This window comes from Coturnix japonica, chromosome 1 (assembly GCF_054131305.1).
Source record: "Coturnix japonica strain WE chromosome 1, WE-NBRP24, whole genome shotgun sequence".
Taxonomy (NCBI): Eukaryota; Metazoa; Chordata; class Aves; order Galliformes; family Phasianidae; genus Coturnix; species Coturnix japonica.
The window spans coordinates 35,964,560-35,986,666 of NC_140663.1; the positions used below are offsets into that span (position 1 = coordinate 35,964,560).

A 22,107-nucleotide genomic window follows, 5' to 3' on the forward strand; every position below is an offset into this window, starting at 1 on the left:
TTTATGATACCATGTGCCATCTGCTATGAGTTTTCATAAAATTAATGTATCCTGCCCTATTTATGGCTGATGTTTTCTGTACAAAGTCGATTTATGGAGCGCTCGCTTTTAGCAAGAGGCGGGTGGTGCTTCAGCCGCCCATGTAGAAGATTTCAGAAGCTGATGCCTTCAGAGGACTTGGGGATGTAGCTGCAAAACACAACACTGAGCTGCCATTTTGTGAGCAAACGATTGTCCAGGTGCTACTCCTGCTCACGTGCTTGTTATTTAAATAGATGCATCGCAGCTTAGCAATAAGGTATGCAGATCTCCTGGAAAGTAGGCAGGACACTCTGCCTGTTGGGGTGACCTCTAGGTGAGTATACAAGATGGAAAGGAGTAGGCTGGCACTATAACAGTAAAGGGAGCACATGTGTACGTGGCAGCTGGGAAGTATGCATGTGTACGCAGTAAGTGCTGCTGTGGTGACTCCAGACCTCTTGAACAAGAGGCGTTCTCAGGCCCACAGGTGACACAGGTGACAAGGAACTATGATGTGCAGCCCCAAGAGCTACCGGGCACAGCCACACATTGGTGCTGGTGTGTGTGACCACACACTGTGCTTGCGGTGGCTGCTGGTTTGCAACATTCCTTTCAGTTCTTTTCCAAGCTGAAATCCTTTAATACTTGTAGGGGGACTGGAGGAAAGATGGGGAGGGAATCTGTATCAGACAGTGTAGTGATAGGACAGCTGAAGGTACCAGGCATGTGATGAAAATAAATTGAATATTTTTGGCAATACAAATGTTTGTTTTGCTCAAGTTGTATTGAAAGAATTTCTGATTTCTTTTGGCCATATGTCTCCGGTTTCAGTCTGTTACTAAGAGTAAGCCTTGCTTGTTGTGTCTTTGTTGTTGTCTCTTCACAGATAACAAACAGAGGAAAATGCCCATTGCAGAAGGCAAAACATATGTAAAACACAGGGAGCTGTTTTGTTTACTACACAGTTTGCCTTTGTTTTACCAATCTTCTTTTCCACATTGCTGGGGAAATCACAAGGTAACCCAATAGCAGTGCAGCAGCCTTCCAAAGGAGGAGCAGGTGCGGTGAGTGGCAGGGCTCCCTGAGGAGGAATGGGAAAAACTTGAGCCTGGTAGGATAGCAAAAGATGAGTTTTGCCAGCTTCTTCCAAAACAGAAAGAAGATAGGACAGGAGTTAATGGATTTAAACTAAAAGAAGGGGAGATATAGATAAGATTTTAAGAATAAATATTTCACTACATAGGTGGTGAGGCCGTGGAAGCTGCCCAGAGAAGCTCCATTGCTGCAAGTGTTCAAAGCCAGGTCGGATGGGGGTTTGGGTAACCTGGTCTAGCAGGAGGTGTCCTGCCCACATCAGAGTGGTTGAAACTGGATGGTATTTAAGGTTCATTCCAAACCAAACCATTCCATGATTCTGACTCTGGAGAATGAAGCCCAGCCTCCCACTTGAAGCAGGGCAAGATGAAGTAATCAGGCTGGGAGGTATCAGCTGCTCCACACAGAAGTAGGATATGTTCAGTGTCTGCGCATCCCCTGAGGTGTTCAGATCTTTGGCCACGTCTCAGCGCCTCTGAAAGTTTTATTTGTGAAGTTCTGCAGGATTCCACACCACATAACATATTCATAAGAGAGATGGAAAAAGCCATGACCAGCTAGAAGACAGTGTTGATTGATGTCAATAAATCAGGATAGTAAAAATAAGGACTGGCTGTAAGAACTGCAGAAAGATTTCATGACACTCAGTGGGCGAGTTTTAAAATGTAAGATGAAAGACAGTTTTGATTAATGGAAAATGAGGCACATGGGGAAAAAACATCCCTAACTTTACACATAAAATGGAGAATTGTCTTACTGATTATCGCTCGGGGAAGAGATCTGAGGATTATAATAAATGGTTCTGCAAAAAGTTCAGCTCAATACTTGGGGTAGTCAGAAAAGCAAATTAGGTTTTAGGTATTATAAAGTAAGAGATAATGAACAGCCAGAAAATATCATTATGCTATTATCAAAATCCCAGTGTGCCCTCAGACTGTGCAGACATCACTAGTGCTCCATCTGAAACTTCATGGAGCAGAATGGGAAAGACTGAAGGAAAGGCAACAAATGTGATTGAGGATTCCCAAATGGCTCCTCTACCACAAGTGGTGTGACCTGCAGAGTAACCCAGGGCTTCTGTTTAATTTTTAGCTCTCCCCATGTATCTAACATCAGAAGATGACTGAAGGAAGATGTAGTTCTATATTAAAAGATCTAGATAAAAGATAAAGACACGATAAAAGCTCACGAATGGCACAGGACGGCAGGGAAGTGGGGAAGATGTAATAACCCAATATATTTTCTTCAGTGACAAGCTGGGAACAGGACATTCCTACAAGGAGATCAAGAAATTGCAATATTTTTTTCAGTAGGGAAGGCGAAAGGTTTTGTGCTGCTTCAATGGACCAAGTAGAAAGCTGTAAAGCTGGGGTGGGAATAAAGCCTAGAATACAGAGGGGAGAGGGGTGGAGAGAACAGTTAGAAGTCTTGTAGTGTCTTCACTGGACTGCATCAGTAACCCTTACATTGTTGAGCTGAATCACCCTCTGGAGATAATGTTCATCCCATTAACTACAATGGCTCATACTTGGCTTAGACCAGAAACCTCCGTGTTAGACAGCTGGTGTTATTGGGGTGAACCTCACCTCTGAGGCTCAGATACACTGGTCTCTGAAGACCAAAAGTTGGGTGTTCTGACTGACTCTTGAGCCACTGCAGTCACTTCCACAGCTATCACAGTAACAGAAATCTGACAGATCTTCAGGTAGCCTGACATCCACAAGGATTTTATTTCTCCTGTTTGTTTCTTCAGCTTTGAGGATCAACATTCTCTGAATCCTGGCTTGCCCAACAAATTTGTGTCAAGATTGCACTTCTTTTCTTGGTAAGACAGTGTTATTCCTGAGCGGCTCAGCCCAACAGTTTACCAACAGCAAGATGAAGGCTTGAAGGCTTGAAAATGGTACTTCTGAGATGTGCCAATATTCATGCAGGTAGCTGCTAAACTTTCATTAGTTCAGCAAAAAATCTGGTTGGAAGCTTTTCAGCATCTTAGGAGAATCACTTGCCCTGCATTAGCACCTATGAATGATTTCTCACACCCTTGCTTTATTCAGATTTAGGCTGGTCATCCTAGACTTAGCTGGCAGCATGGGGAAGGAAGCATAGCAGCCTCAAGGAAGACCTTTTATAAATGACAGGAAGTATTGCCTGGAGCTTGCAAGCAGTCAAATTATGTTTTGTCAGAATTTGGGCTAGGCCTTTACTTTGCCTGTCTCTGACAGCAATTTTGGCCTGCATTTATGTAATCACAGTGAGCCAATTCAGGATAAGATCTCATTTTAACCCTCTTTGTCCAGGATTGTAAATATTATCAGAATGTGTGGTTTTATAGCAGAACTAAAGAACTTGGTCTTCTGTTAGTAAGTCCCACACACACCATATAAACACTTGACTTTGTTCCTTACAAATGGAGCAAATGTGAAGGTTGTTGGTGCCTGGACTTCCTCACTGGAGCCTGCAGAATGCAGGACTTATTTATCTCGGCTGGATCTGATGCCTTGTGCATCTGCATTTGTAATGTCAGCAGAAAACGAGCCCCCGCAGCAGCGGTGTAGCCACGATGCTGTGAGCACCGGCGGGCACCAGGCGGCTCCACGGGAGCGTTCATCCTGCTCTGAGCTGCGGGAGAGACGATTTGCAGCATCGGGAACAGTCGCACACGGGTAAGGCCAGCTGGGTATGTTCGTACAGTGGACTATGGATTTGCCATAGATACATAGGAAACAACACGTCTGGGATAAAGACAGCTGAGTCTGGTGGCCACAGCGGAGCAGACAGGGGATGTGAAGCAGCTGCAGCAAGAGCCCCGCAGGAGGGGAGCTGGATAAGCCCAAATGCTGCAGCTGGCCGAGGACACTGTGCTCCTCCCACAAGGTTTCTCTTTTTAATGACACCTTATTCTTATCCAAACGTAGAGAAGCAGCTTGTCCTCCCAACACGGAAAAGCTACTTATTTAGACAAAAACAAAACAGAAAACATTCCTTGAGATTCCATGCATGTGTTAAAAGTCATAAATATGTTCCCATTTCAGTAGCATTGCATTGGCTACTCTCAGTACTTCAGAAGTATTTCATTAGTCCTGCATATCTTTCACTGTGGCCTTCCAGTACTTGAAGGGAGCATATAAACAAGAGGGAGAATGTCTGTTTACAAGGGTGGACACTGATAGGGCAAGGGGGAATGGTTTTAAACTGAGACAGGGGAGGTCTAGGTTAGATATTACGAAGAAGTTTACCACACAGAGGGTGCTGACGCACTGGATCAGGTTGCCCAAGGATGCCCCATCCCTGGAGACATTCAAGGCCAGGCTGGATGTGGCTCTGGGCAGCCTGGTCTGGTGGTTGGCGACCCTGCACATAGCAGGAGGATTGGAAATACACGATCATTGTGGTCCTTTTCAACCCAGGTCTTTCTGTGATTCTGTGAGAAGCTAATCCTAGGGAAAAGTGATCTTTCCCCACTACTCAGCACTGGTGAGGCTGCACTTGGAGCACCGTGTCCAGTTCTGGGGCCCTCAGTACAAGAGGGACATGTATATGTACAGGAAGGAGTCCAGTGATGGGCCACAGAGATGAGGAGGGGACTGGAGCACCTGTTAGGATAGGAAAGGCTGAGAGAGCTGGGACTGTTCAGTCTGGAGAAGAGAGGAGGTCTCTTCAATGCATAGAAGTACCTGAAGATGGAGCCAGGCTTTTTCCATTGGTGCCCAGTGCCAGGACACGTGGCAATGGGCACAAACTGGAACACAGGAGGATCCCTCTGAACACCAGGCAGTGTTTCTGTGCTGTGGGAGTGATGGAGCATTGGCCCAGGATGCCCAGAGAGGCTATGATCTCCTCCTTGGAGACCTTCTATGATCTATGAACTTCAATAGCCACATGGACACAGTTCTGGGCATGCTGCTCCGGTGTCCCTGCTTGGGCAGATTGGAGCAGACGGACCCAGAGGGCCCTGCCAACCTCAGCCATTCTGTAACCTTATGAACTGACTAATGAAGAAATTCTGTACGAGTAGGATATATCTGAGTGTTACCTTCTTGAAGACAGAACCCAGCCTGATGCAAACCTCAGAGAAAAGATGGATGAAGAAAGAGGTACTCATCTACCCCCTCAGTTCTTCAAGGGTTTGAAAATATAAGTGCACTTGGTGGACCTTATGATTCCCTTCTGGTCAGATGTAACTTCAAGAAAATAAATTTAAAGCAGATGAAAGATTGAATTCCTGTGGGAATTATTATTATTATTATTATTATTATTATTATTATTATTATTATTATTATTATTATTATTATTATTATTTCTGTTGGATTTTGGCTACTCCTTACAGACATCTGCTTTTCTCTTCTTTTTAGTTAACCCTGGAGAGCTGCAGGTTTCTAAATGTCAGAACGGGTAAAGTACTGCTGTGACTCTTGTTATCAGAAATTCCTCCATTAGAGGTTTGATGGCTTTGAATTTTGTGCACCTCTCTAACCAAAAATCAAAAGCAACTGTTCATCTTTCGGGCTGTAGATAAGATGTACATGGTTAGCCCAGTGTTCTTGCTGGCAGCACAGACTCCTGCTATTTAACATTCATGGACTGCAGCTTGTTGTAGTCTGCTCCCGCATAGGACACAGAAATTGCTAAGAATACCTGCCCTGAGCTCTTAAATTTCTCTTAGAATTACTGCATATGGTTATGTTGGGAATCGGATGAAACATCTCTGAGTGTTTCAGAACAGCTGCAGCAACAGGAACCACCTTACAAAAGAGTGCGAGGCCTATTCACCATCTGAGCTACATGGGTAATGATCTCAGACTGGGGAATTCAAACACTGGTGGCTTCTTTATTTATTGACATATCTGTCTGTTTGCTTTTTTGATTATCTATTTATTTGACGCTGTGCATGAGGAAGCAGCAAAGAGAACAAAAGACACTGCTTCCTCCATACAGGTCATTTAGGTTCTCTGCTCAGCCAGTGGCTCTGCTTATGAACCCTTTCAAAGGACCATGTTGGGTAGATGTCAGAGACAGGTGGAATGAATCACATCCTAAGGATGCCTCTAACTTGCCACTGACCATGAAAACAGTCAGTTTAAGCTCCACAACTTGCTTTCAGACAGCTGAAGGTGGAGGCAATGAATCCATCAAGCATGCACCTAAATCTTTTTGCTGCTTCAGAGCACAAGGTTGCATTTGCTTCATGGAGAAGCAGAGCGAGCTTCAGTCTGCTGGCACGGCTGTTTGAACACATCTCTAATTCATCGTGATCTTCTCATGGCTGAGTACAATGGCTTCTATTTCTCACAAGACATAATGTAGCATGCAGCACATTCTTGAAAACTGTCCCAGAATTCACTCTGGTTTTGAAACCTGAGTTCTGTTTTCTTGAATGCTGGACACAGATATGGGCTTGCTAATACTTATGCAGGGACAGTACTACTTCTAGAAGATAATCTGCTGCTTATGTATGCAAGGATTCCTTCAGCTCTTCTAGACACGGTTCTGCATTAGGAGATTGGTCCTTTTTCTTGAATCTCATGCTTTTTAACATAACTGCTACTGCCTGAAACAATCTCTCATCTTCTAATAAAATGCATCTTGTATGCACATAATGACTATTTTTAAGTCTGAATTTATGCTTAAAATCCTGTACTGTTTTAAATACAGGCAAAACCATCCTTCTTGCAGGGCACTTTTAGATGGCATTTAGAACAATCAAACCCGTAAAATTAGTGGCTGATAAAACAACTTCTTATTTGGCAAATGTAGCAATGTATTTTTGAGCCTTCTGGAGGAGTGCCTAAAGGTCAGGCTGGAAGCCTGGCTGAGATAAACATCTACAAGAGGTACAGCGTGTAGGACTGAGAGTTCTGCAGCATTATTCACCAAGGAGCTGCAGGTATTTTTGTCACTGCTTCCACTCATGTGCATTCATTGACTTTTCATCTGTGCTTTGTCACTGTAGGAGAAGAGGAAAATGCAACCCGGTGAGCTTTTCCCTTTATCCCCTATAAAGTGCCATAGAAAAACTACAGCTACGACAGCAGACTCCTCAACTACAGTTCTTACATCTGGATCTTTGGCATTGGTGAACATCACGCAAGAGTTTGTAAAAATCACGTGACACCCTTTTAATTCCTGTAATACGGAGACAGCAAATACTCACTGAATCTCCTTCAATTTGCTGCCAGCGTGGGGAAACACAGGCGGGAACCCCAAGGGTAAATGTGAGCAAAAACCTCACTGTGTTGACTGAAGGTCAATTCTGTGTAGTGCAACTGCAAATGCCAGGAGACCAGTCAGATGAAATATGATGCGCGAGTACCTGCAGACCTGCGTGTGTTACATGATCTCCTCCACACGCTTCTTTTGGTCCAAATTCAGCAGTCCAGTCGGGACCAAAGGCATTTAAACCACAAATGAAAAGACTGTCTGTTAATGGATGTGGATGGTAAGTTCAGAGACGCGGACTGCCCTGTGGTGAAGTGTCTGTGTGTTTTACCCATCAGTAGGGGGCATGAAAAATGACCCTTATGTAGGCACTTCTCCCCGCTTCCATTTCAAGTTTATTACCAGTTGTGTTTTACTTGTATTCTTACTTTCACCTTATTTTTAAGTGTTGGCAAAGACTGGAGTGTTAATGTTAGTGTGCATAAATAATTTATTGAATAATACTATGTGGAAATGAATTTAATATGTTTCTCTATATGAATGACATTCCATTATGGAAATTTATTAATCAGCACATTCCACTCCATCAAAGCAAGATTTTTTGGGGAAGAGGAGGGGAGGAGGTGGAGAGGCAGTCTGGAAAAATGCAGTACAGTGGGCTGATTAAATCTGAATAACACTTGGTCTCTGAAAATGCAGTTCTCAGTGTAACTCAAATCAAACCGATGAGATACAGAACAGTTATATGCAGTCATAGTAACAATTTATATACTGTTAATATTAAGATCAGCGTCTGTTTGAGAATACAGATTTAAAATAGGTACGTACAATTTTATTAAGTATAAAAAGATACCGTGCAGAGCACAACGCAATACAATTCAGCTTGAATTCTTGTGGTACTCAAGCTCCACTGTCTTAATTGACATTGTCACCAACAACCACTGGATAGAATTACTTCTCTGTATAAAATGAGCCTTTTCTGGATATATTCACAATGTTTGGTTTTAAAAATACAGTAATATTGTTTCACTAGCTACTTACTTACACTAATCAAACGCTGACAAGACTGCTGGCCAGCCTGCATCTGGTTTTTAACACACGTACATTACTGACAATTTTCCCTGGTTTGTTCTGCCCCTCTGAGAACAGATCCTTCAAAATATTAATTGGTGCTGACATTTTTCCAAGTTCACACTCAGAACACGGGCTCACCCTACTTCTACATCCCTCACATTGCTAAAGTTCACTGGCATCAGCCGAGTCTTCAATATGCAAGGACTGCAGGACTCTCCCCTAAGCTCCTTTCCCCCCACCAAGCTTGTTCTAATGTAGCACAGAAGGCATGCTGTAAATGATTATTTATTAGGATACAGGGACTCTATTTGCTTCATTTCTTGAAAGTGAATGACATTTACGGCCGTCCAACTTTGACTACTTTCTTTGGAGAAGCACACGTGTAAACTTAAGAAATGATGTATTTTGTTTGCACATCCCAGTTTGGTTAGATTAAAAATTTTAAAAAAAGTCAGAACTCTTAACTTCAAATTGATTTAAATCATAACACGAGAGTCTTAAAAGAAATGACTTACACTTTCTCCTCTCTAAAATATATTAACGCTCAACTGGAAAATAAATTAGATAACACAAAAATGCTGAGATTATGCTATCACAGGGATATCTGCCAAACAAAGCTTGGTCTTTTGCTAACATTAGCTTACTACATTTGCAATACATGCTAAGCAAAGACCCTACTTCTCTAACAGGTACATTCAGACAATATATATTTTATGGAATAAATATATAATATATCCAGTTATAGATTTCTGAATAGTAGCTATAATAGATACAAGCAATGCCTACATTTAAAAATACAGTTCTAGGATTTCCTAACTTTACCACTAATAAAATTAAAATTGACTTAAAACTTTCTCACTCTGTTGATGCATAATAAAATATATGGAAACACCAAGAGTAAAAAGCCAATTGCTTCTACAAATGGAATACTTTATAAATATAGTAAATTGCTATTTTCAGAGGGAAGATTGAAAATTATAAACAGGAAGTTAGGTTAAAACAGCTCTACAATATATAGTACAAAGTGGCTGTGAAGCGCGATGTACGAGTTTGGCGTCTGTGGCAAAATTCTGAACTGATGCAGTTGTTTGTTTCTGGAGATAACTGTAAAGAAAGACTCTGTTCCCCAAGACAGCCAATCTTGATCTCCTTAAGCCAAAACTTTCACTGACTAGAGAAAGCCAACCAGCCACTTTGTGAGAGTAAGGAGTGCAAGATTAGATCAAACAATTACTTGGAAGCCCTGGACTTCTCTGCCTCTTAGAATTTACTTACCACGCTGTTCTCATTAGGAATAGAGTCACAGAACTACTATGTATCTGTGACTGTCATGTTCTGAAAAGTCTAATAATGATAAGTATCCTCTATATGGCTGTCTTAACTACGTTACTCTTGCACTGAACATTCTCCAGATGAATTCTGTTTCGTGTTTCTGCAGTTGCTTCCTTTTGATGGAATACTGAAGTACAGATCTGGTTGCTTGATTACTGCACTCTTGATCGAGGCTTTTTTTTTCTTGAGAATAACCTAGAATTAAAGAAACACATTTCTCAGAGCAAGAACAAAGAACTGAGGAATTTAATTGCTGGCTGTCTCTGTCTGCCTCTCTTTCCTTTTCAGTTTAGATAAAAATGTAAAATGAGTAAAAATACCTTACTTGCTAAAATACTTTTTTTTTTAAAAGCCTTTTTATTAAAAGGAATCTTCACAGACTTCAGTGCTGTCTGCATCAATAAAACTGGAATTCTGATGGCTACAGGACATGTGGCCTACCAGCGCTTTTTCTTCCCCTAGGTATCAGCAGAGGTCAGTGTCAACGAGTAACGATGACACCATCACTTGGAGCTTCAGAATCTCATCATTAGGGGACTTTATGAATCAGCTGTAGTATATTATTGGTACAAATGTTGCATTTTGGGAACTGCTGGTATAAAATGTGGAGGATCAGGATTTAAGCTCTTGCTTTGCCACATGCTTCCTATTTGATTTCATTTTGGCAAACAGAGTGTATTTATATATGCACTCAAATCACAAGCTGCCACTGATTTCAGAAAACATGCAACTAAGGAAAATCTGGGTTTTGGGATCTCTGTACCTCACATGCCACCTGCTCCGACAGCACTGGAAAACATAACATGCCTCTTAGAAGCTGCTGTAATACTGAATTTCAGTCATGAGTGAATGAAGTCCTACTGATGTGCAGAAGAAGTAAGACTTGTGGCTTCCCTGCACAGGAACCACGGACTGAAGTGTAGGATTCCTGTAGCAGGACAGGTACTAGAAAAACTTTTCTTCACATATGAGCAACAAATATTAATGCTCTGTTGCACAGTATTAAAGGTATGGTTGAAAATATATCAAACTTTCTAGATCTGGTAGTACATGCTTATCACCACTGTTTCCAGGCTCTCTCCCAATCTGCCCCAAGGGCTCCCCAACCTGCCCCAGGCCTTGATGTCGCCCCTGGAGCCATCAGCCCCCACCCCAGTCAGGCCACAGTGCCAGCTCCAGCTCTCCACAGCGCTGCCCTGCCCAGCCTTGTGCCTCACTCAGCTGGGCCCTTTTGCAGGCCCCCAGCTGGGACCGGCTTCCAACTGGGTTGGTGCTGTCCCTGCTGCCTCCTCCTGGCTGGGCTTGGATGGGTCCTGGTGCCAGGCCCTGCCCTGCCGAGGGCCTTAAGGAAGACAATGAATACTCTCACCTACGACATGTGATTTTGCTGTGTATTTTGCTGCTGTTGCTGCTGCTGAATGAGCAATTGCTGCTGTTGCCGGCGTCGTGCTGTTCTCAGTTTTTCGAAGCGAGCCTCCATCTCTTCCAGCACTTTGGGAGTGTAGCGTACTACCAGCTTGACGCTGTCCTTGGCTGCCTTCAGGAGCTCCACTGCTTTCTCATGGTGCTCCCCTTCAACGCTCTGGAGGCAAGGAGCACAGACTTAATACCAAAAAATGCTGCTTTCATCCAAAGCTCTGTCCTCTTTTTTGCACTTGCTGCCATGAAAATGTTGTCAGGGTTTTGGGAAATTTTCAGGCTTTACAGTTTTCATAGAACCATTACAGGAAAGTGTGAAGTAAGACTTCTACACTATTGCGAATGTGTTCATATTTTACATAACCTAAATGTTTTAGGTTGCATTACAAACCTAACTTAGGATGCACGTGAAGAGAAGGGGAAATAGTCTACACGCTTTACACAAACAAAATAATGCAAAAAATCAAACTCAGCTCCTGCAGTAAAAACCCAAACACTCGAATTGCAAGGTACAAAAATAAAGTGCAGCAGAGTGAACATAAAATCTTATTAGCACATTAGTAAGAAATGAAGACATTTCAAGTCTGAAATTGCGGTTCCTCTCTTATGCTGTGGCCCTGCCAGGATCCCACTGTGAGCAATGGGTGTAAGGGAACAGTCGCGGAGCTGCAGCAGGAGGAGCGCAACCACAGCTCCCAGCCCACAGCCCTTGCACTAAGGATCTGATGGCACTGCTCACACACTGAACATAGAAATGGCACTGGTTCTGTCAGAATGAAACTGGTCTTTACCTGGTTAGCTGTATGTAATCAAACACTAACACATAAAGCATTTCAAGTTCTTGCCTAACAAACACATTCTGTCCCTCTTTCTGAAAAATGCTTTACAGTAAGGCAATACCTGCTGTGTTGCCAAATGCATACCAAAAGGGGCTCAAGCTCTGATTTCTGTGCTAGCATTGCTTGAAACAGTAGATTTCCAAAAGGGGGAAGTAATTTGGCTGTGAAAAGAAAATTTAATTTCTATCATTAAATGGATTGACTGTCGTGCTTTTCATGCATGTAGATTGTTCTACTCCTTAGGAACAAGGGTGACATTTTCTAATGGTGTATGATTGCCCACGTGATGTAGGATATATTCCAACAAACAAAAGTATCTCTGCACAGAAAAAAGCCTACACAACTGAGATGGATCGTTAGATTTTAGACCACTTAAAAATGTCGATTTCTTCCCACATAAAATAAGAAAACAAGCTTTTACTACATGCTGGTTTAAAAGTTCAATGTATACCCTGCTATTTAAAACAAAACTGTATCCCTAGGCCTCCAGAGAGAAGCATCAGCGTTAAAAACATTTGATGCTCATTTCAGGCTAAAAGAATAACTTAGCATCGTTATAGCAACTGTCAGATGTTAGAAGATGCTGGAAATGCTGAGAAGCATTGTCCAAGAACACAAAGAATAAGAATTCCACTGTGGCACACCATGAGTTAGCAATAATGATTTAGAAGCTTCAAAAACCAGACACAATGAGCTTCTACATAAATTATACACAGGGCACAATCCAAGCTTATCACCATGGTGTTTATCCTCCTGCCTCCTGGTAAATGTCCTTCAACACATTAATCCAAATAATTATTTCAATAGTCTTGGTCAACTGACAGACTCATGTTTCTACAGAAATGTACTATGCTTCCAAAACAAAGCAACTCGGAGAAATAATGGATGTTGTTTCATGTGCCAAAATGATTATCAGAAAAAGAGAAAACATTGAAATAAACCTTGCCCAGAGAGGCTGTGGATGCCCCCCTGGAGGTGTTCAAGGCCAGGCTGGATGGGGCTGTGAACAACCTGGCCTAGGTTTCCTATCAGGGGGTTGGAATGAGGTGATCTTAAAGTTTCCAAACCATTCTGTGATTCTAAATTTCCACTTGATTGTTGGGAGAAATAAATAGCTTCATGTTTTGGAACTGTATGCTCATGAAGTTTGTCCAGTAGGTTTCCTGTTCAAAGATCTTCAAGAAAATTAATTATCCACAATGACCAGTTTTGTTAGAAACTGTGACTGGGATCAATCTGCTGAACAAACACTGCTCCCCAGAAAAAATTAGGGGAAAATAAGAGTTTAGTTTCAAATACTGGAAGAAGAATTGTCGCTGTGTAAGAAACAGTGAATGCAACACTCCAAAAAGTGCTGAAATAGGAAGCTGTAGATACACAAGACTGGTTTGTGAAAGCACTCTCAGAAAAAAAGTCATAGATACGAACTGAATCTTCCCCAGGTTGTAATTGACATCAATAAAGCATTGTGATTGTATGTGTTCTCCGAAGGACTGACAAGATGGAGTATTTTAACACTTCATACACATTATCAATCTGTATTTAATTCATTAATGCCTGTTTTCTTCCCATTTGCCTCCAGCAAATTTCCCTGTTTACAGCCAGTATTTTCTAATTAGAAATGTAGTGTTTGACTTTGTTGCGATCCAGGTCAATGGAAAACTCCCACTGACTTGAATAGTAATGATACAGAGCTCTGAACCATAACTAAAATGGGGAAACAAAGGCAGAATAAAAGTTGTGCTAAAAACAAATCTTACTTTCCAAATTTAGCCAGCTCAGGTTTTAACCAACAGTTTCAGCTGCTTTTAAATCATTGCTATGCGTGCCATTAACATCTTCACTGCTACTTGCACTCATGTTTTTAAAGCCTAAGAAACATTCTTCCTGCATAGCTAAATGTGCACAACATAAGGAGGAGAACCCCTTGGAGGAGAGAAAAGAGGCTATACCAGCAAAGGACATTGTTTTGCAGGTTGATTTGTCCTCTCTCTGCAAATCACTAAGGCTGTGCTGGCAAAAAGATCCTGTTGATATCAGTCATGCCTGCACAAGGGATTTCACTGCCTGGATTACACTGGCTGGGGACATAGCAAGGATGTGACACTCATGTTACTTTAGAACTGCCCAAGAAACATAAGATCTAATATATATATATATTTAATTTTGATTTAATATGTAATTGTTGCCTATGTATGTTTATATACATTCTCATATTTCTTTCCCTTATTGCATTAGCAGACTGGATTAACAAGGAAGATGAAATACTTCACAGAGAGGAATAGCTGAAAGAACTGCAGACATGGTTCACGGAAACACCAATATTTACAGCATCCATGCAAACAGACTTGTCATAAATATAAACAAAACAGAAGCCCAGTCCCTTGCAGAAAATAAAGAGAATCTGGTTGTTACTCTACACGATGAGAGACCGACTAGAATATTTCTACTAGGTATCAGTAAGCAAACACTTGGGTGAGGAATTAGCCTTTAGATATCTATTTTACATCCTTGTTTGTTGTCTGACTCAAACCAGGTATCTGATAAACAGAGTCTTTGCCAGGTATTAGCAGTCACCAACAAGCACCTTTGCCAAGCCATCTGCAGGCCTTGGTGCTTTCAATTTCCTTTACTTTTAGGGGGTATTGGACAAAAGTATGTAAGGAAACACCCAGCATAAGGAGAAAGCAATTTCTTTAACGTCTGGTGAAACAGGAACAGTCATGCTAGTCATGCTGGGATAAGGAATCTGGATTCTGAACACTCAGCTCTAATTTCATGTTGATAATTATGAAGTTGGATAACCACCAAATTCTGGGCACAAACAAGTTACACTTACTTCATTTTCATTCTGTGTTCCACTGCTGAGCCGTCTGTTGTATTGTACGCACTGTGTATTATTTGCTTTCCTTCAGTTAAATTCAGAGTCGCACAGAGTGAACGAACACCAGTGAACAATGTTAAATTTAGACCTTTTCCCCCTGTCTCAAGCTGTCTGCAAACAAGTTGCCAGTTCTATAATTTTTCTCTTTTAACAAATTATATTGTATGGGTTTACTGAGCCCAAGTCTGGTTTGTGAGCAGTTGCTCATAGGCGTTATTTCGAGTATGAAATCGCAATTCAAATTCTGTTGCTCAGACTCTGAACACACAAGCAGCTCTGATGTATCTCAGAATCAGCTCACATGCCTACATGTAATCGGGAATTTTATATTGTGTTTTCTGCTACATTACCTTAACACATTGTAGAGCACATTTGTGACCTTTTTTTTTTTTTGGAAGATTATCATGAAGTAGAGGTGACAACAGAGTCAGTCAGTGTATCTATTTATGTGAAGGTTCACTGCTTTCCTCCTCAGTATCTGCCTACATGTTGTTGAAAGTAAAAGGATTTTTTGAGAATCTCATATCAATCAGTGGATAAACTCCTCTCTCCTCAATATTTGTTGACCTATGGAAAAGACAGCTGAGCAATAACCTAATTACTCAATCTACTTCCAGTCAGTGAAGTTCAGGCAATATACTTATTAAATGTTCATTTGGTTTCTTTTTCCCTGAGACAAAATGATCTTTTGTTTCTTTGTTTTATATCTTTTTTCTTCTTGTTGTGTACTGGGGCTAGGAAGCTTACAGTATGATTATTTCTCTTTTGAGAACAGGATTGTTGATAGAAGAAGTGGTAAAAAGCCTGTCTGCAGTGTTGTGCTGATACTCAAGACAAGGGGAATACCTATTGTTTAAGAGAAAAACGACAACATGAGAGCATGTAGAATAGAGCACTTCCTTCATTCTTCACAGGCTTGCAACAAGGAAGAAATTTAAGCTTCAATGCCGGATATTTATGACTGGAAATTGCTTGTGACTCCCTTTGGTGCATTTAAATACAAGGTTCAGATGGAGATTTTGCATTAAAATGATTGTGCTTACAATCAGAGAAGAGTGGGGTGATAGGATTGCATAAGCTTACATTTTTAGGAGTTTATTTTACTTTCCCTCGTAAAAGGGAATAAAAGGCAAAATGAAAGGTAAGATTTGACCCATATTATTACAGGTGGAACCTGATTTTCCCTCTCTGTTCTGAAAGCCTTTCATTTTTACTTCCATACTGACATTTATAGTAAAACTACAGTGAAACACTCCATCCTGCATTATTGACTTAAATGAAAAATGACTACGTAAAAATATGCCTTTTTAACTTACCATACCTGCTCTCTGTATGCATTCATTTGCACAGCTAATTCTCTGACAAATACATCATAGGTGGGTGAATGTCATTAAAAGAAATCTGGAAGGCATCTGCCATTGCAAATCAGTGGCAAATGTGTTTGTCAAATTTCTTCTGTGTTGAAATGCTCTGAAGGTCACAAAACTGCATAAGTACCACTGAGGCATCAATATTTGGAAAGACCTGCATGTCTCAGAGGCTACGGAATGCAAAAACAACAGAAGCTGTTTTGATGCTTTTACTACATAAGGAATTTGCTTATTTATCAATTAGATAGACATAGTTTCCCTATTAGTTCGAAACGTGGTGTGAATTTAAGACAAAGCTCTTCAAGCAGCCTTCATTCCAACAGAAACTGTAGTGGCACAAAGTTGTTTTCCCCACCATACCATAAGTGAATACTGAAGGTGAATCTCAGAGCTAATTCTTTATATTTCATTTGGACTTTAAATCAGGTTATCAGAACAGCTGTGGAAAACAAAAATCCAGATGCAAATGAAAAGTCTATCAAATTTCCACATACCACTCCATTAACTGAGAGCAGCTGGTCGCCCCGTTTGAGCCCTCCGTGCCTTTCTGCCACTCCTCCAGGAATTATGCGGGAAATGTAAATGGGTGAATTTTGCTCCTTTCCTCCCATCACGTTAAATCCCAGGCCTTCATCTGTCTTTGGCAGCTCAACCACTCGCGGGTGTGAATGGCCTTCGCTTGCAGCAAAAGCAGCAACTGTTGCCTGGAAGAAAAAACAGAGTGGTTTGGCGATACAGGGAGAACACTGACACGCTGCTGTTCATTCTGCAGGAAGAACTCATCTCTGTGAAAACATTACAGCATCTTATTCTGCCTATATTTATTTGCTTATTTATTTATTTCTGATTATCTGAAAGCACTTTGCAAGAATTAAGTTCCATGCCAATGCATTTGAAATAAAGGAATAAGCGGAAGAGTAGAGAATTCAGGTGACTTATCAACGGTAACTCAGAAAGTTAGCAGCAGAGCCAGAAGGAGGTGCCAGGAAGCCTGACTGTGCAGGGCGAGCGTTTCTGATCGCTACTGCGGTTCTTCTTTACTCTTTCACAGGGAAAAAGTGCTACTGTTGGGTCAGATGATATCAACAGTACCATGTTCCAAGTTGGAATAAAGTGGATGAACTGAATCGTTAACTCTCTGCTTTGCTTTCCAATGTGCAGAACTGGTTATTTTATTCTTTGTGCACAGAAAAAATCCTGAAAGGATATAGTCTTAAAAAAGTTTAATTATAATCTTCATGAAATTTCACTAATGAAATAACCCCTGGAACAGGAACATGATTTTTTTACTATATAATCTGATCAAAACTTGTATTGAAAGATTAAATTTGAAGACAACGGATTTATAGATCAATTAGAAAAATCCTGGATTTTCATTCTTAATTTGGAAAAAAACACACGGCAAACTGAAAAGCTTGTACTCAGAAAACTGCAATTCATTACATTTCACTTTTCACTGCAGATTTTTTTTGTACCTTAATTACAGATCTCAGTAAATCATTAAATAAACAATACTTGCATCCTTTTCAAAGTATGTTTGCAGGCCAACCTGCTAGAACAATTCTGCATTACACTAACATTTTTTGAGCATCCTAACAATGCTTATGCTTAATAGAAGCTAGTAGATGACGTGACATAATGGATCGATCTTGGTTAGGTGTTTTTGCACATGCAGACCTTGTCATCATGCACACATTTAATGTCAGACACGAATGCACTAGGAGAATGCAATGCAGACAGCCCAGAAATAACCAGGAAATATTGCGATATCAAAACATTGCTCTGTAACCCTGCTGTTCTATATGAATAAGAAATGAGAATGGCAAACACTAATTGGATTTCTCCCCATTTATTATGCAACATAGCAGAAATTTCTATGTTCAGTTGCAGTGTAGACAAAGCATTTGTCGCATTTCCCTCTACTGCAGCACAGACCTTAAAAACTTACGTTGTCCATTAAGATTCTCTCAGAAGGAGGTTAAAATCAGAATAACCTGATGTTCTACTTAGTAAGGGAAATATAATGAAGTTTTGTGTATTATTTTCTGGCTACTATTGGGCTTGCTTTTCTAAAACACTGCAGAAATCTTTTAATAACTCCCAATCTTCATCATTCGATTCAGCTTTACATGAGAATTCCTAACACAAATGCATAATGGGAAGATCTTATTTCCATTAAGATTTCTGGGAGTCTGTCACTAACTTCCCAGAAGTGAGACCATAATGAAATACTTCTAAGCTGGATTTATGGCTTTTGCAGATTTACTTGTTCTGCACAGTACCTGCTTTACCATCCAGAAGACAGTCTTGAGTACAGAACGATCATGGAAACAATAAAGTCATGGTGAGTGAACGTCCCTGTTTAGAACTGTCTATCTTTGTGCATGTTATGAAAATACAGCGCATCCTACACAGCAGTGTACAGAATATAGTCCTCCAAGGTTGTGTGAGTTTTCTCAGAAAATCACCATTTTACTAGTAGCAGTAATGCAGCTGTCATGGTTTAAGGATATGAGAAAAGCAGGTTCTTATGAACAGAGAGACAAAATAGTTCATTAGAACAGGCAATGCATTAGAAAAAGTGGGCTTTCATTTCGGCTGTGGATTCTCCTGATCCAGCCATTTGTGCCACTGCCCATCCTCACTACTTGCTCAGCACCTACAGCTCCCATTAACTGAAGTTAAATTTTGACTGTGTAGTTGCTACCTCCTAAATCATGGTGTCTTCACTGGATGAGATGTATGCAAAAATAGTCCATTGAAATATAGACTGTAGCAGGCAGACTTCTATAGAATTACCCAGTAGATTTGCTTTTACAAAGCAGCTTTTCAAAAAAAACATCAAATTCCACATAAATCATTCTCTTTTCTTAAGCTACAGAAGCAGCATAAAGGTTTAAATTTGCCATTATGATTGTTACCTGGGAAGTAGCACTGGTTCTAGACTCTGGGCTGCCACTGATGTCTAAATTTTCTTACAGTGTACACACGAATACCTGAAACACACACGCGCACAGTCAATTACTGGGTCACTTTGGTACCACGTACTTCAACAGTTGCACGTATCCTACCTTTGCAGTGGCCCTGGCTCGGAACTCGGGGCAGCCATTAACAGTTATGGTTTCATGCATGTATTGATACACCTAAAATGTTCACGAAAATAAAATGAAATTAATTAGAGAAGCAAAACAAATACTTTGTATTAACTGAGACAGGACAATTCGTTTCCCTCCTAAGATTATGTTTCGTTAATGCTTCATTCCTGCAGTCACGTATGTGTCTGCCAAACTAGTGCATGCTTAGGTTTAAAGGAAACATGAGCCCACACTTCCCACAACACTTTGTAGTATTAACTGTACATCTTCCAACACTGTTCTCTTCAAACATTTAGCACAACTCTTCCCAAAAAGGGGACAGTTTGATTTTGTGGTACCCAGACACTGGGGTATCCCCATGACTGATGGGAACTCAAGCAATATGATTTGAGCAGTGTCTTTGCCTCCACCAATGGCTTTTTTGTTCTCTGACCTTTTGAGTGAAGATTTAGGAGGCTGATCTTAAAAAAAATAAAGTAACTTGCTCAGCATACAGATTCTGAAGAATGGAATTGGAAATTAAATTTTGGAGAAAGGTCACTGCACCAGTTTTCATCAGCCACAGCCAGGAATGCGGAAAAGGGCTGGCAGACTGCTAAGTCAGACCTGGAAAATGGTAATACATAGGCCACTCTGACAGTAAAGTCTCCTATTTATATCCATGGAAACTACAACAGTTACAAAGAGCACAATTTTTATAGAGCAAATTCTCAGCAACAAACACTATTTTACAACACAGTCACCGCTGTTAACTAACTGTGCATTATTGCCATCAATGAACATGAACCTGCATGCTGCACTTGTAAAAATCTGCACCAGCAGAGGTGACCCATAGCTTCACAGCTACTATGACAGCATTGCTGTTGAGATGCACCACCCGCTGCCTCGCTGTACTCACACCTGCTGTCTGCTCTCCATAAATGTTCAGCAAACATCAATAAATGTCAATGGGTGCCACTGGAATAATTAAATGACACCCCTTTGCTTCATACACACTTCCACGTCAGATGCCATTCTGTCACACTGCCTCTCTGCTGCCATCTGTCACACGGCAACAAAATGAAACGGAATATTAATGGGTTGGTTCAACTTCCACTACTATACCACCAACATCCACTTCCAATGGGGCACAAGAATAAAGCAGTAGGCATTGCTTTCAGAGCAGTTCCCATATCATTCTTTAGAACACAATTGTACACTCAAATAAATGGCATAAGATTAACAATGTTATTACATACAACTTTCCCTCCGTTGTCTCTTCTGATACACACTCTTGGCCGCTTTTATATGGTTCTTAATTCTCCCTTTCGAACATTTCCAGTACAGAAAAATTTCTGATTGCAGGCAGAAACACGCTCTTTGGTCTTTGGGTTTATCCCACTCTTGGATTAAAAATATTAAGAAAAAGCCTTGTCACCAGTCAGTAATTTTGAAATCACCTCCAATAAATAAATAAGTAAGTAGGTAAGTAAGTAAATAATCAGACAAGTTTTTGAGAAACAAATGTGTATGCATGCAAACAAAATCTCTTGTTCTTCTTACAAAACCACCAAATGGAAAAATTGTTCCCACATACCACTATGTATATATGTATATATAGTTTGGATGTTTTCTTGACCTCCTTCATCAGGAATTTTGTCTTTTTGTGTGTTTTATCTCAGGTTGTATTTCTGAGAGAGATCTTTTGCTGGTAAATTATGTTCACTTTTATGGTTCCTGAGCACTGCAGACTCAACTGCACTTTGCATGGTATATTTACCTTTCACTGTTTTGGTGATACTTCAGCACAATCTTGCACAGACCAGTTTTACTGTTTACTGTAAGTATTATGGTGTAGGGGAATTCACTTTATAAGTACAACCACTTCATTCATAACTGCGGTTATGAATAATCAAATACTTGTTACTTCAAAACATATATGGTATTGAATCACTTATAGTGCTCTATTCTTGATACCTGTCAGTTATCTTACAACATGAGAGGAGATTGTCCATATCATTGCTTCCTCCACAGGTATAAATGTTGTATCTGGATAGAATGTCTAAAAGCAAGTATTTTATTATTGAAGAATTATGACATTAAGCTTCTTTGAAAACAGGTCACGACATTTCACACATAGGAACAGTTACTGCTAAGTTAAAATACTCATCCCTAAGGAAGAATATCACAAAGATGAGCTGATAATGATATTTCATACTATTATTAGCTAGGTCTGATGTCATATAACTGCACAGCATTTACATCCTACTAGTATGGAGCTGACAGGCTTAATAGTACCCAATATCCTGCTAACTAATTTGTATACTCACAGAAGGGAAAAATTCATTAGCAAGTGATTAAGCTAAAACATTATAAAAGAATCAACCAACTCAAATAAACATGAAAAATGCAATCAATAATGCTATCTAATTGTAAATTATCAAAAGCAATACGTTTAGATGATGTTCTGCCACCAGTTGTCAGCGATTGTAACACCTACAGTACTTAGGAAAAGTTTTCCATCTCAAACCTAATCCTTTATAAAGCAACAGGTGCTACCAGTCTTGAATATCTGCTTCAGGCTATTGTTAATCTAATTTTGTATATAATGTATAACGTAATTTGAGCTAAAGAAGAATAAAACATACACCTCAATGATGAATTCTTATTAACTCGGTTTAACAACCACATGCAAATCGGTTGTTCCATAAAGTTCCATAAAGTTTTCTAAGGTTCAGACTGTTCACTTTAGCAGTGCACAAAAGCATGGGAGAAATCCACAAATAAGGGAAGGGACAATGAAATCTCAGCCTTTTGAGATGCATAGCCACAGCTGTAAG

The 22,107-nt window shown here is 40.4% G+C and overlaps 1 protein-coding gene across 5 annotated transcripts in view; it reads right to left on the reverse strand.

Moving 5' to 3' along the window:
• Window positions 1–7,747: 7,747 nt before the first annotated feature.
• The window catches only part of LIN7A (lin-7 cell polarity scaffold A), a 46,642-nt gene continuing 32,282 nt past the window's right edge, over window positions 7,748–22,107 (reverse strand). The window contains exons 3-7 of one of the 5 annotated variants that reach the window (XR_014942696.1): window positions 19,265–19,336; window positions 19,115–19,189; window positions 16,688–16,897; window positions 11,051–11,263; window positions 7,748–9,876 (exon numbers count right to left, since the gene is read on the reverse strand). Coding sequence is in view for 3 of the 5 variants with exons in the window: in XM_015857388.3 (XP_015712874.1) it covers window positions 9,834–9,876; window positions 11,055–11,263; window positions 16,688–16,897; window positions 19,265–19,336 (534 nt within the window). In the remaining 2 variants the exon portion in view is untranslated. Of the gene's footprint in view, window positions 9,877–11,050; window positions 11,264–16,001; window positions 16,364–16,687; window positions 16,898–19,114; window positions 19,190–19,264; window positions 19,337–22,107 lie in introns of those variants that run through there. The other 4 variants (XM_015857388.3, XM_015857399.3, XR_014942698.1 and 1 more) reach the window with 4 other exon arrangements.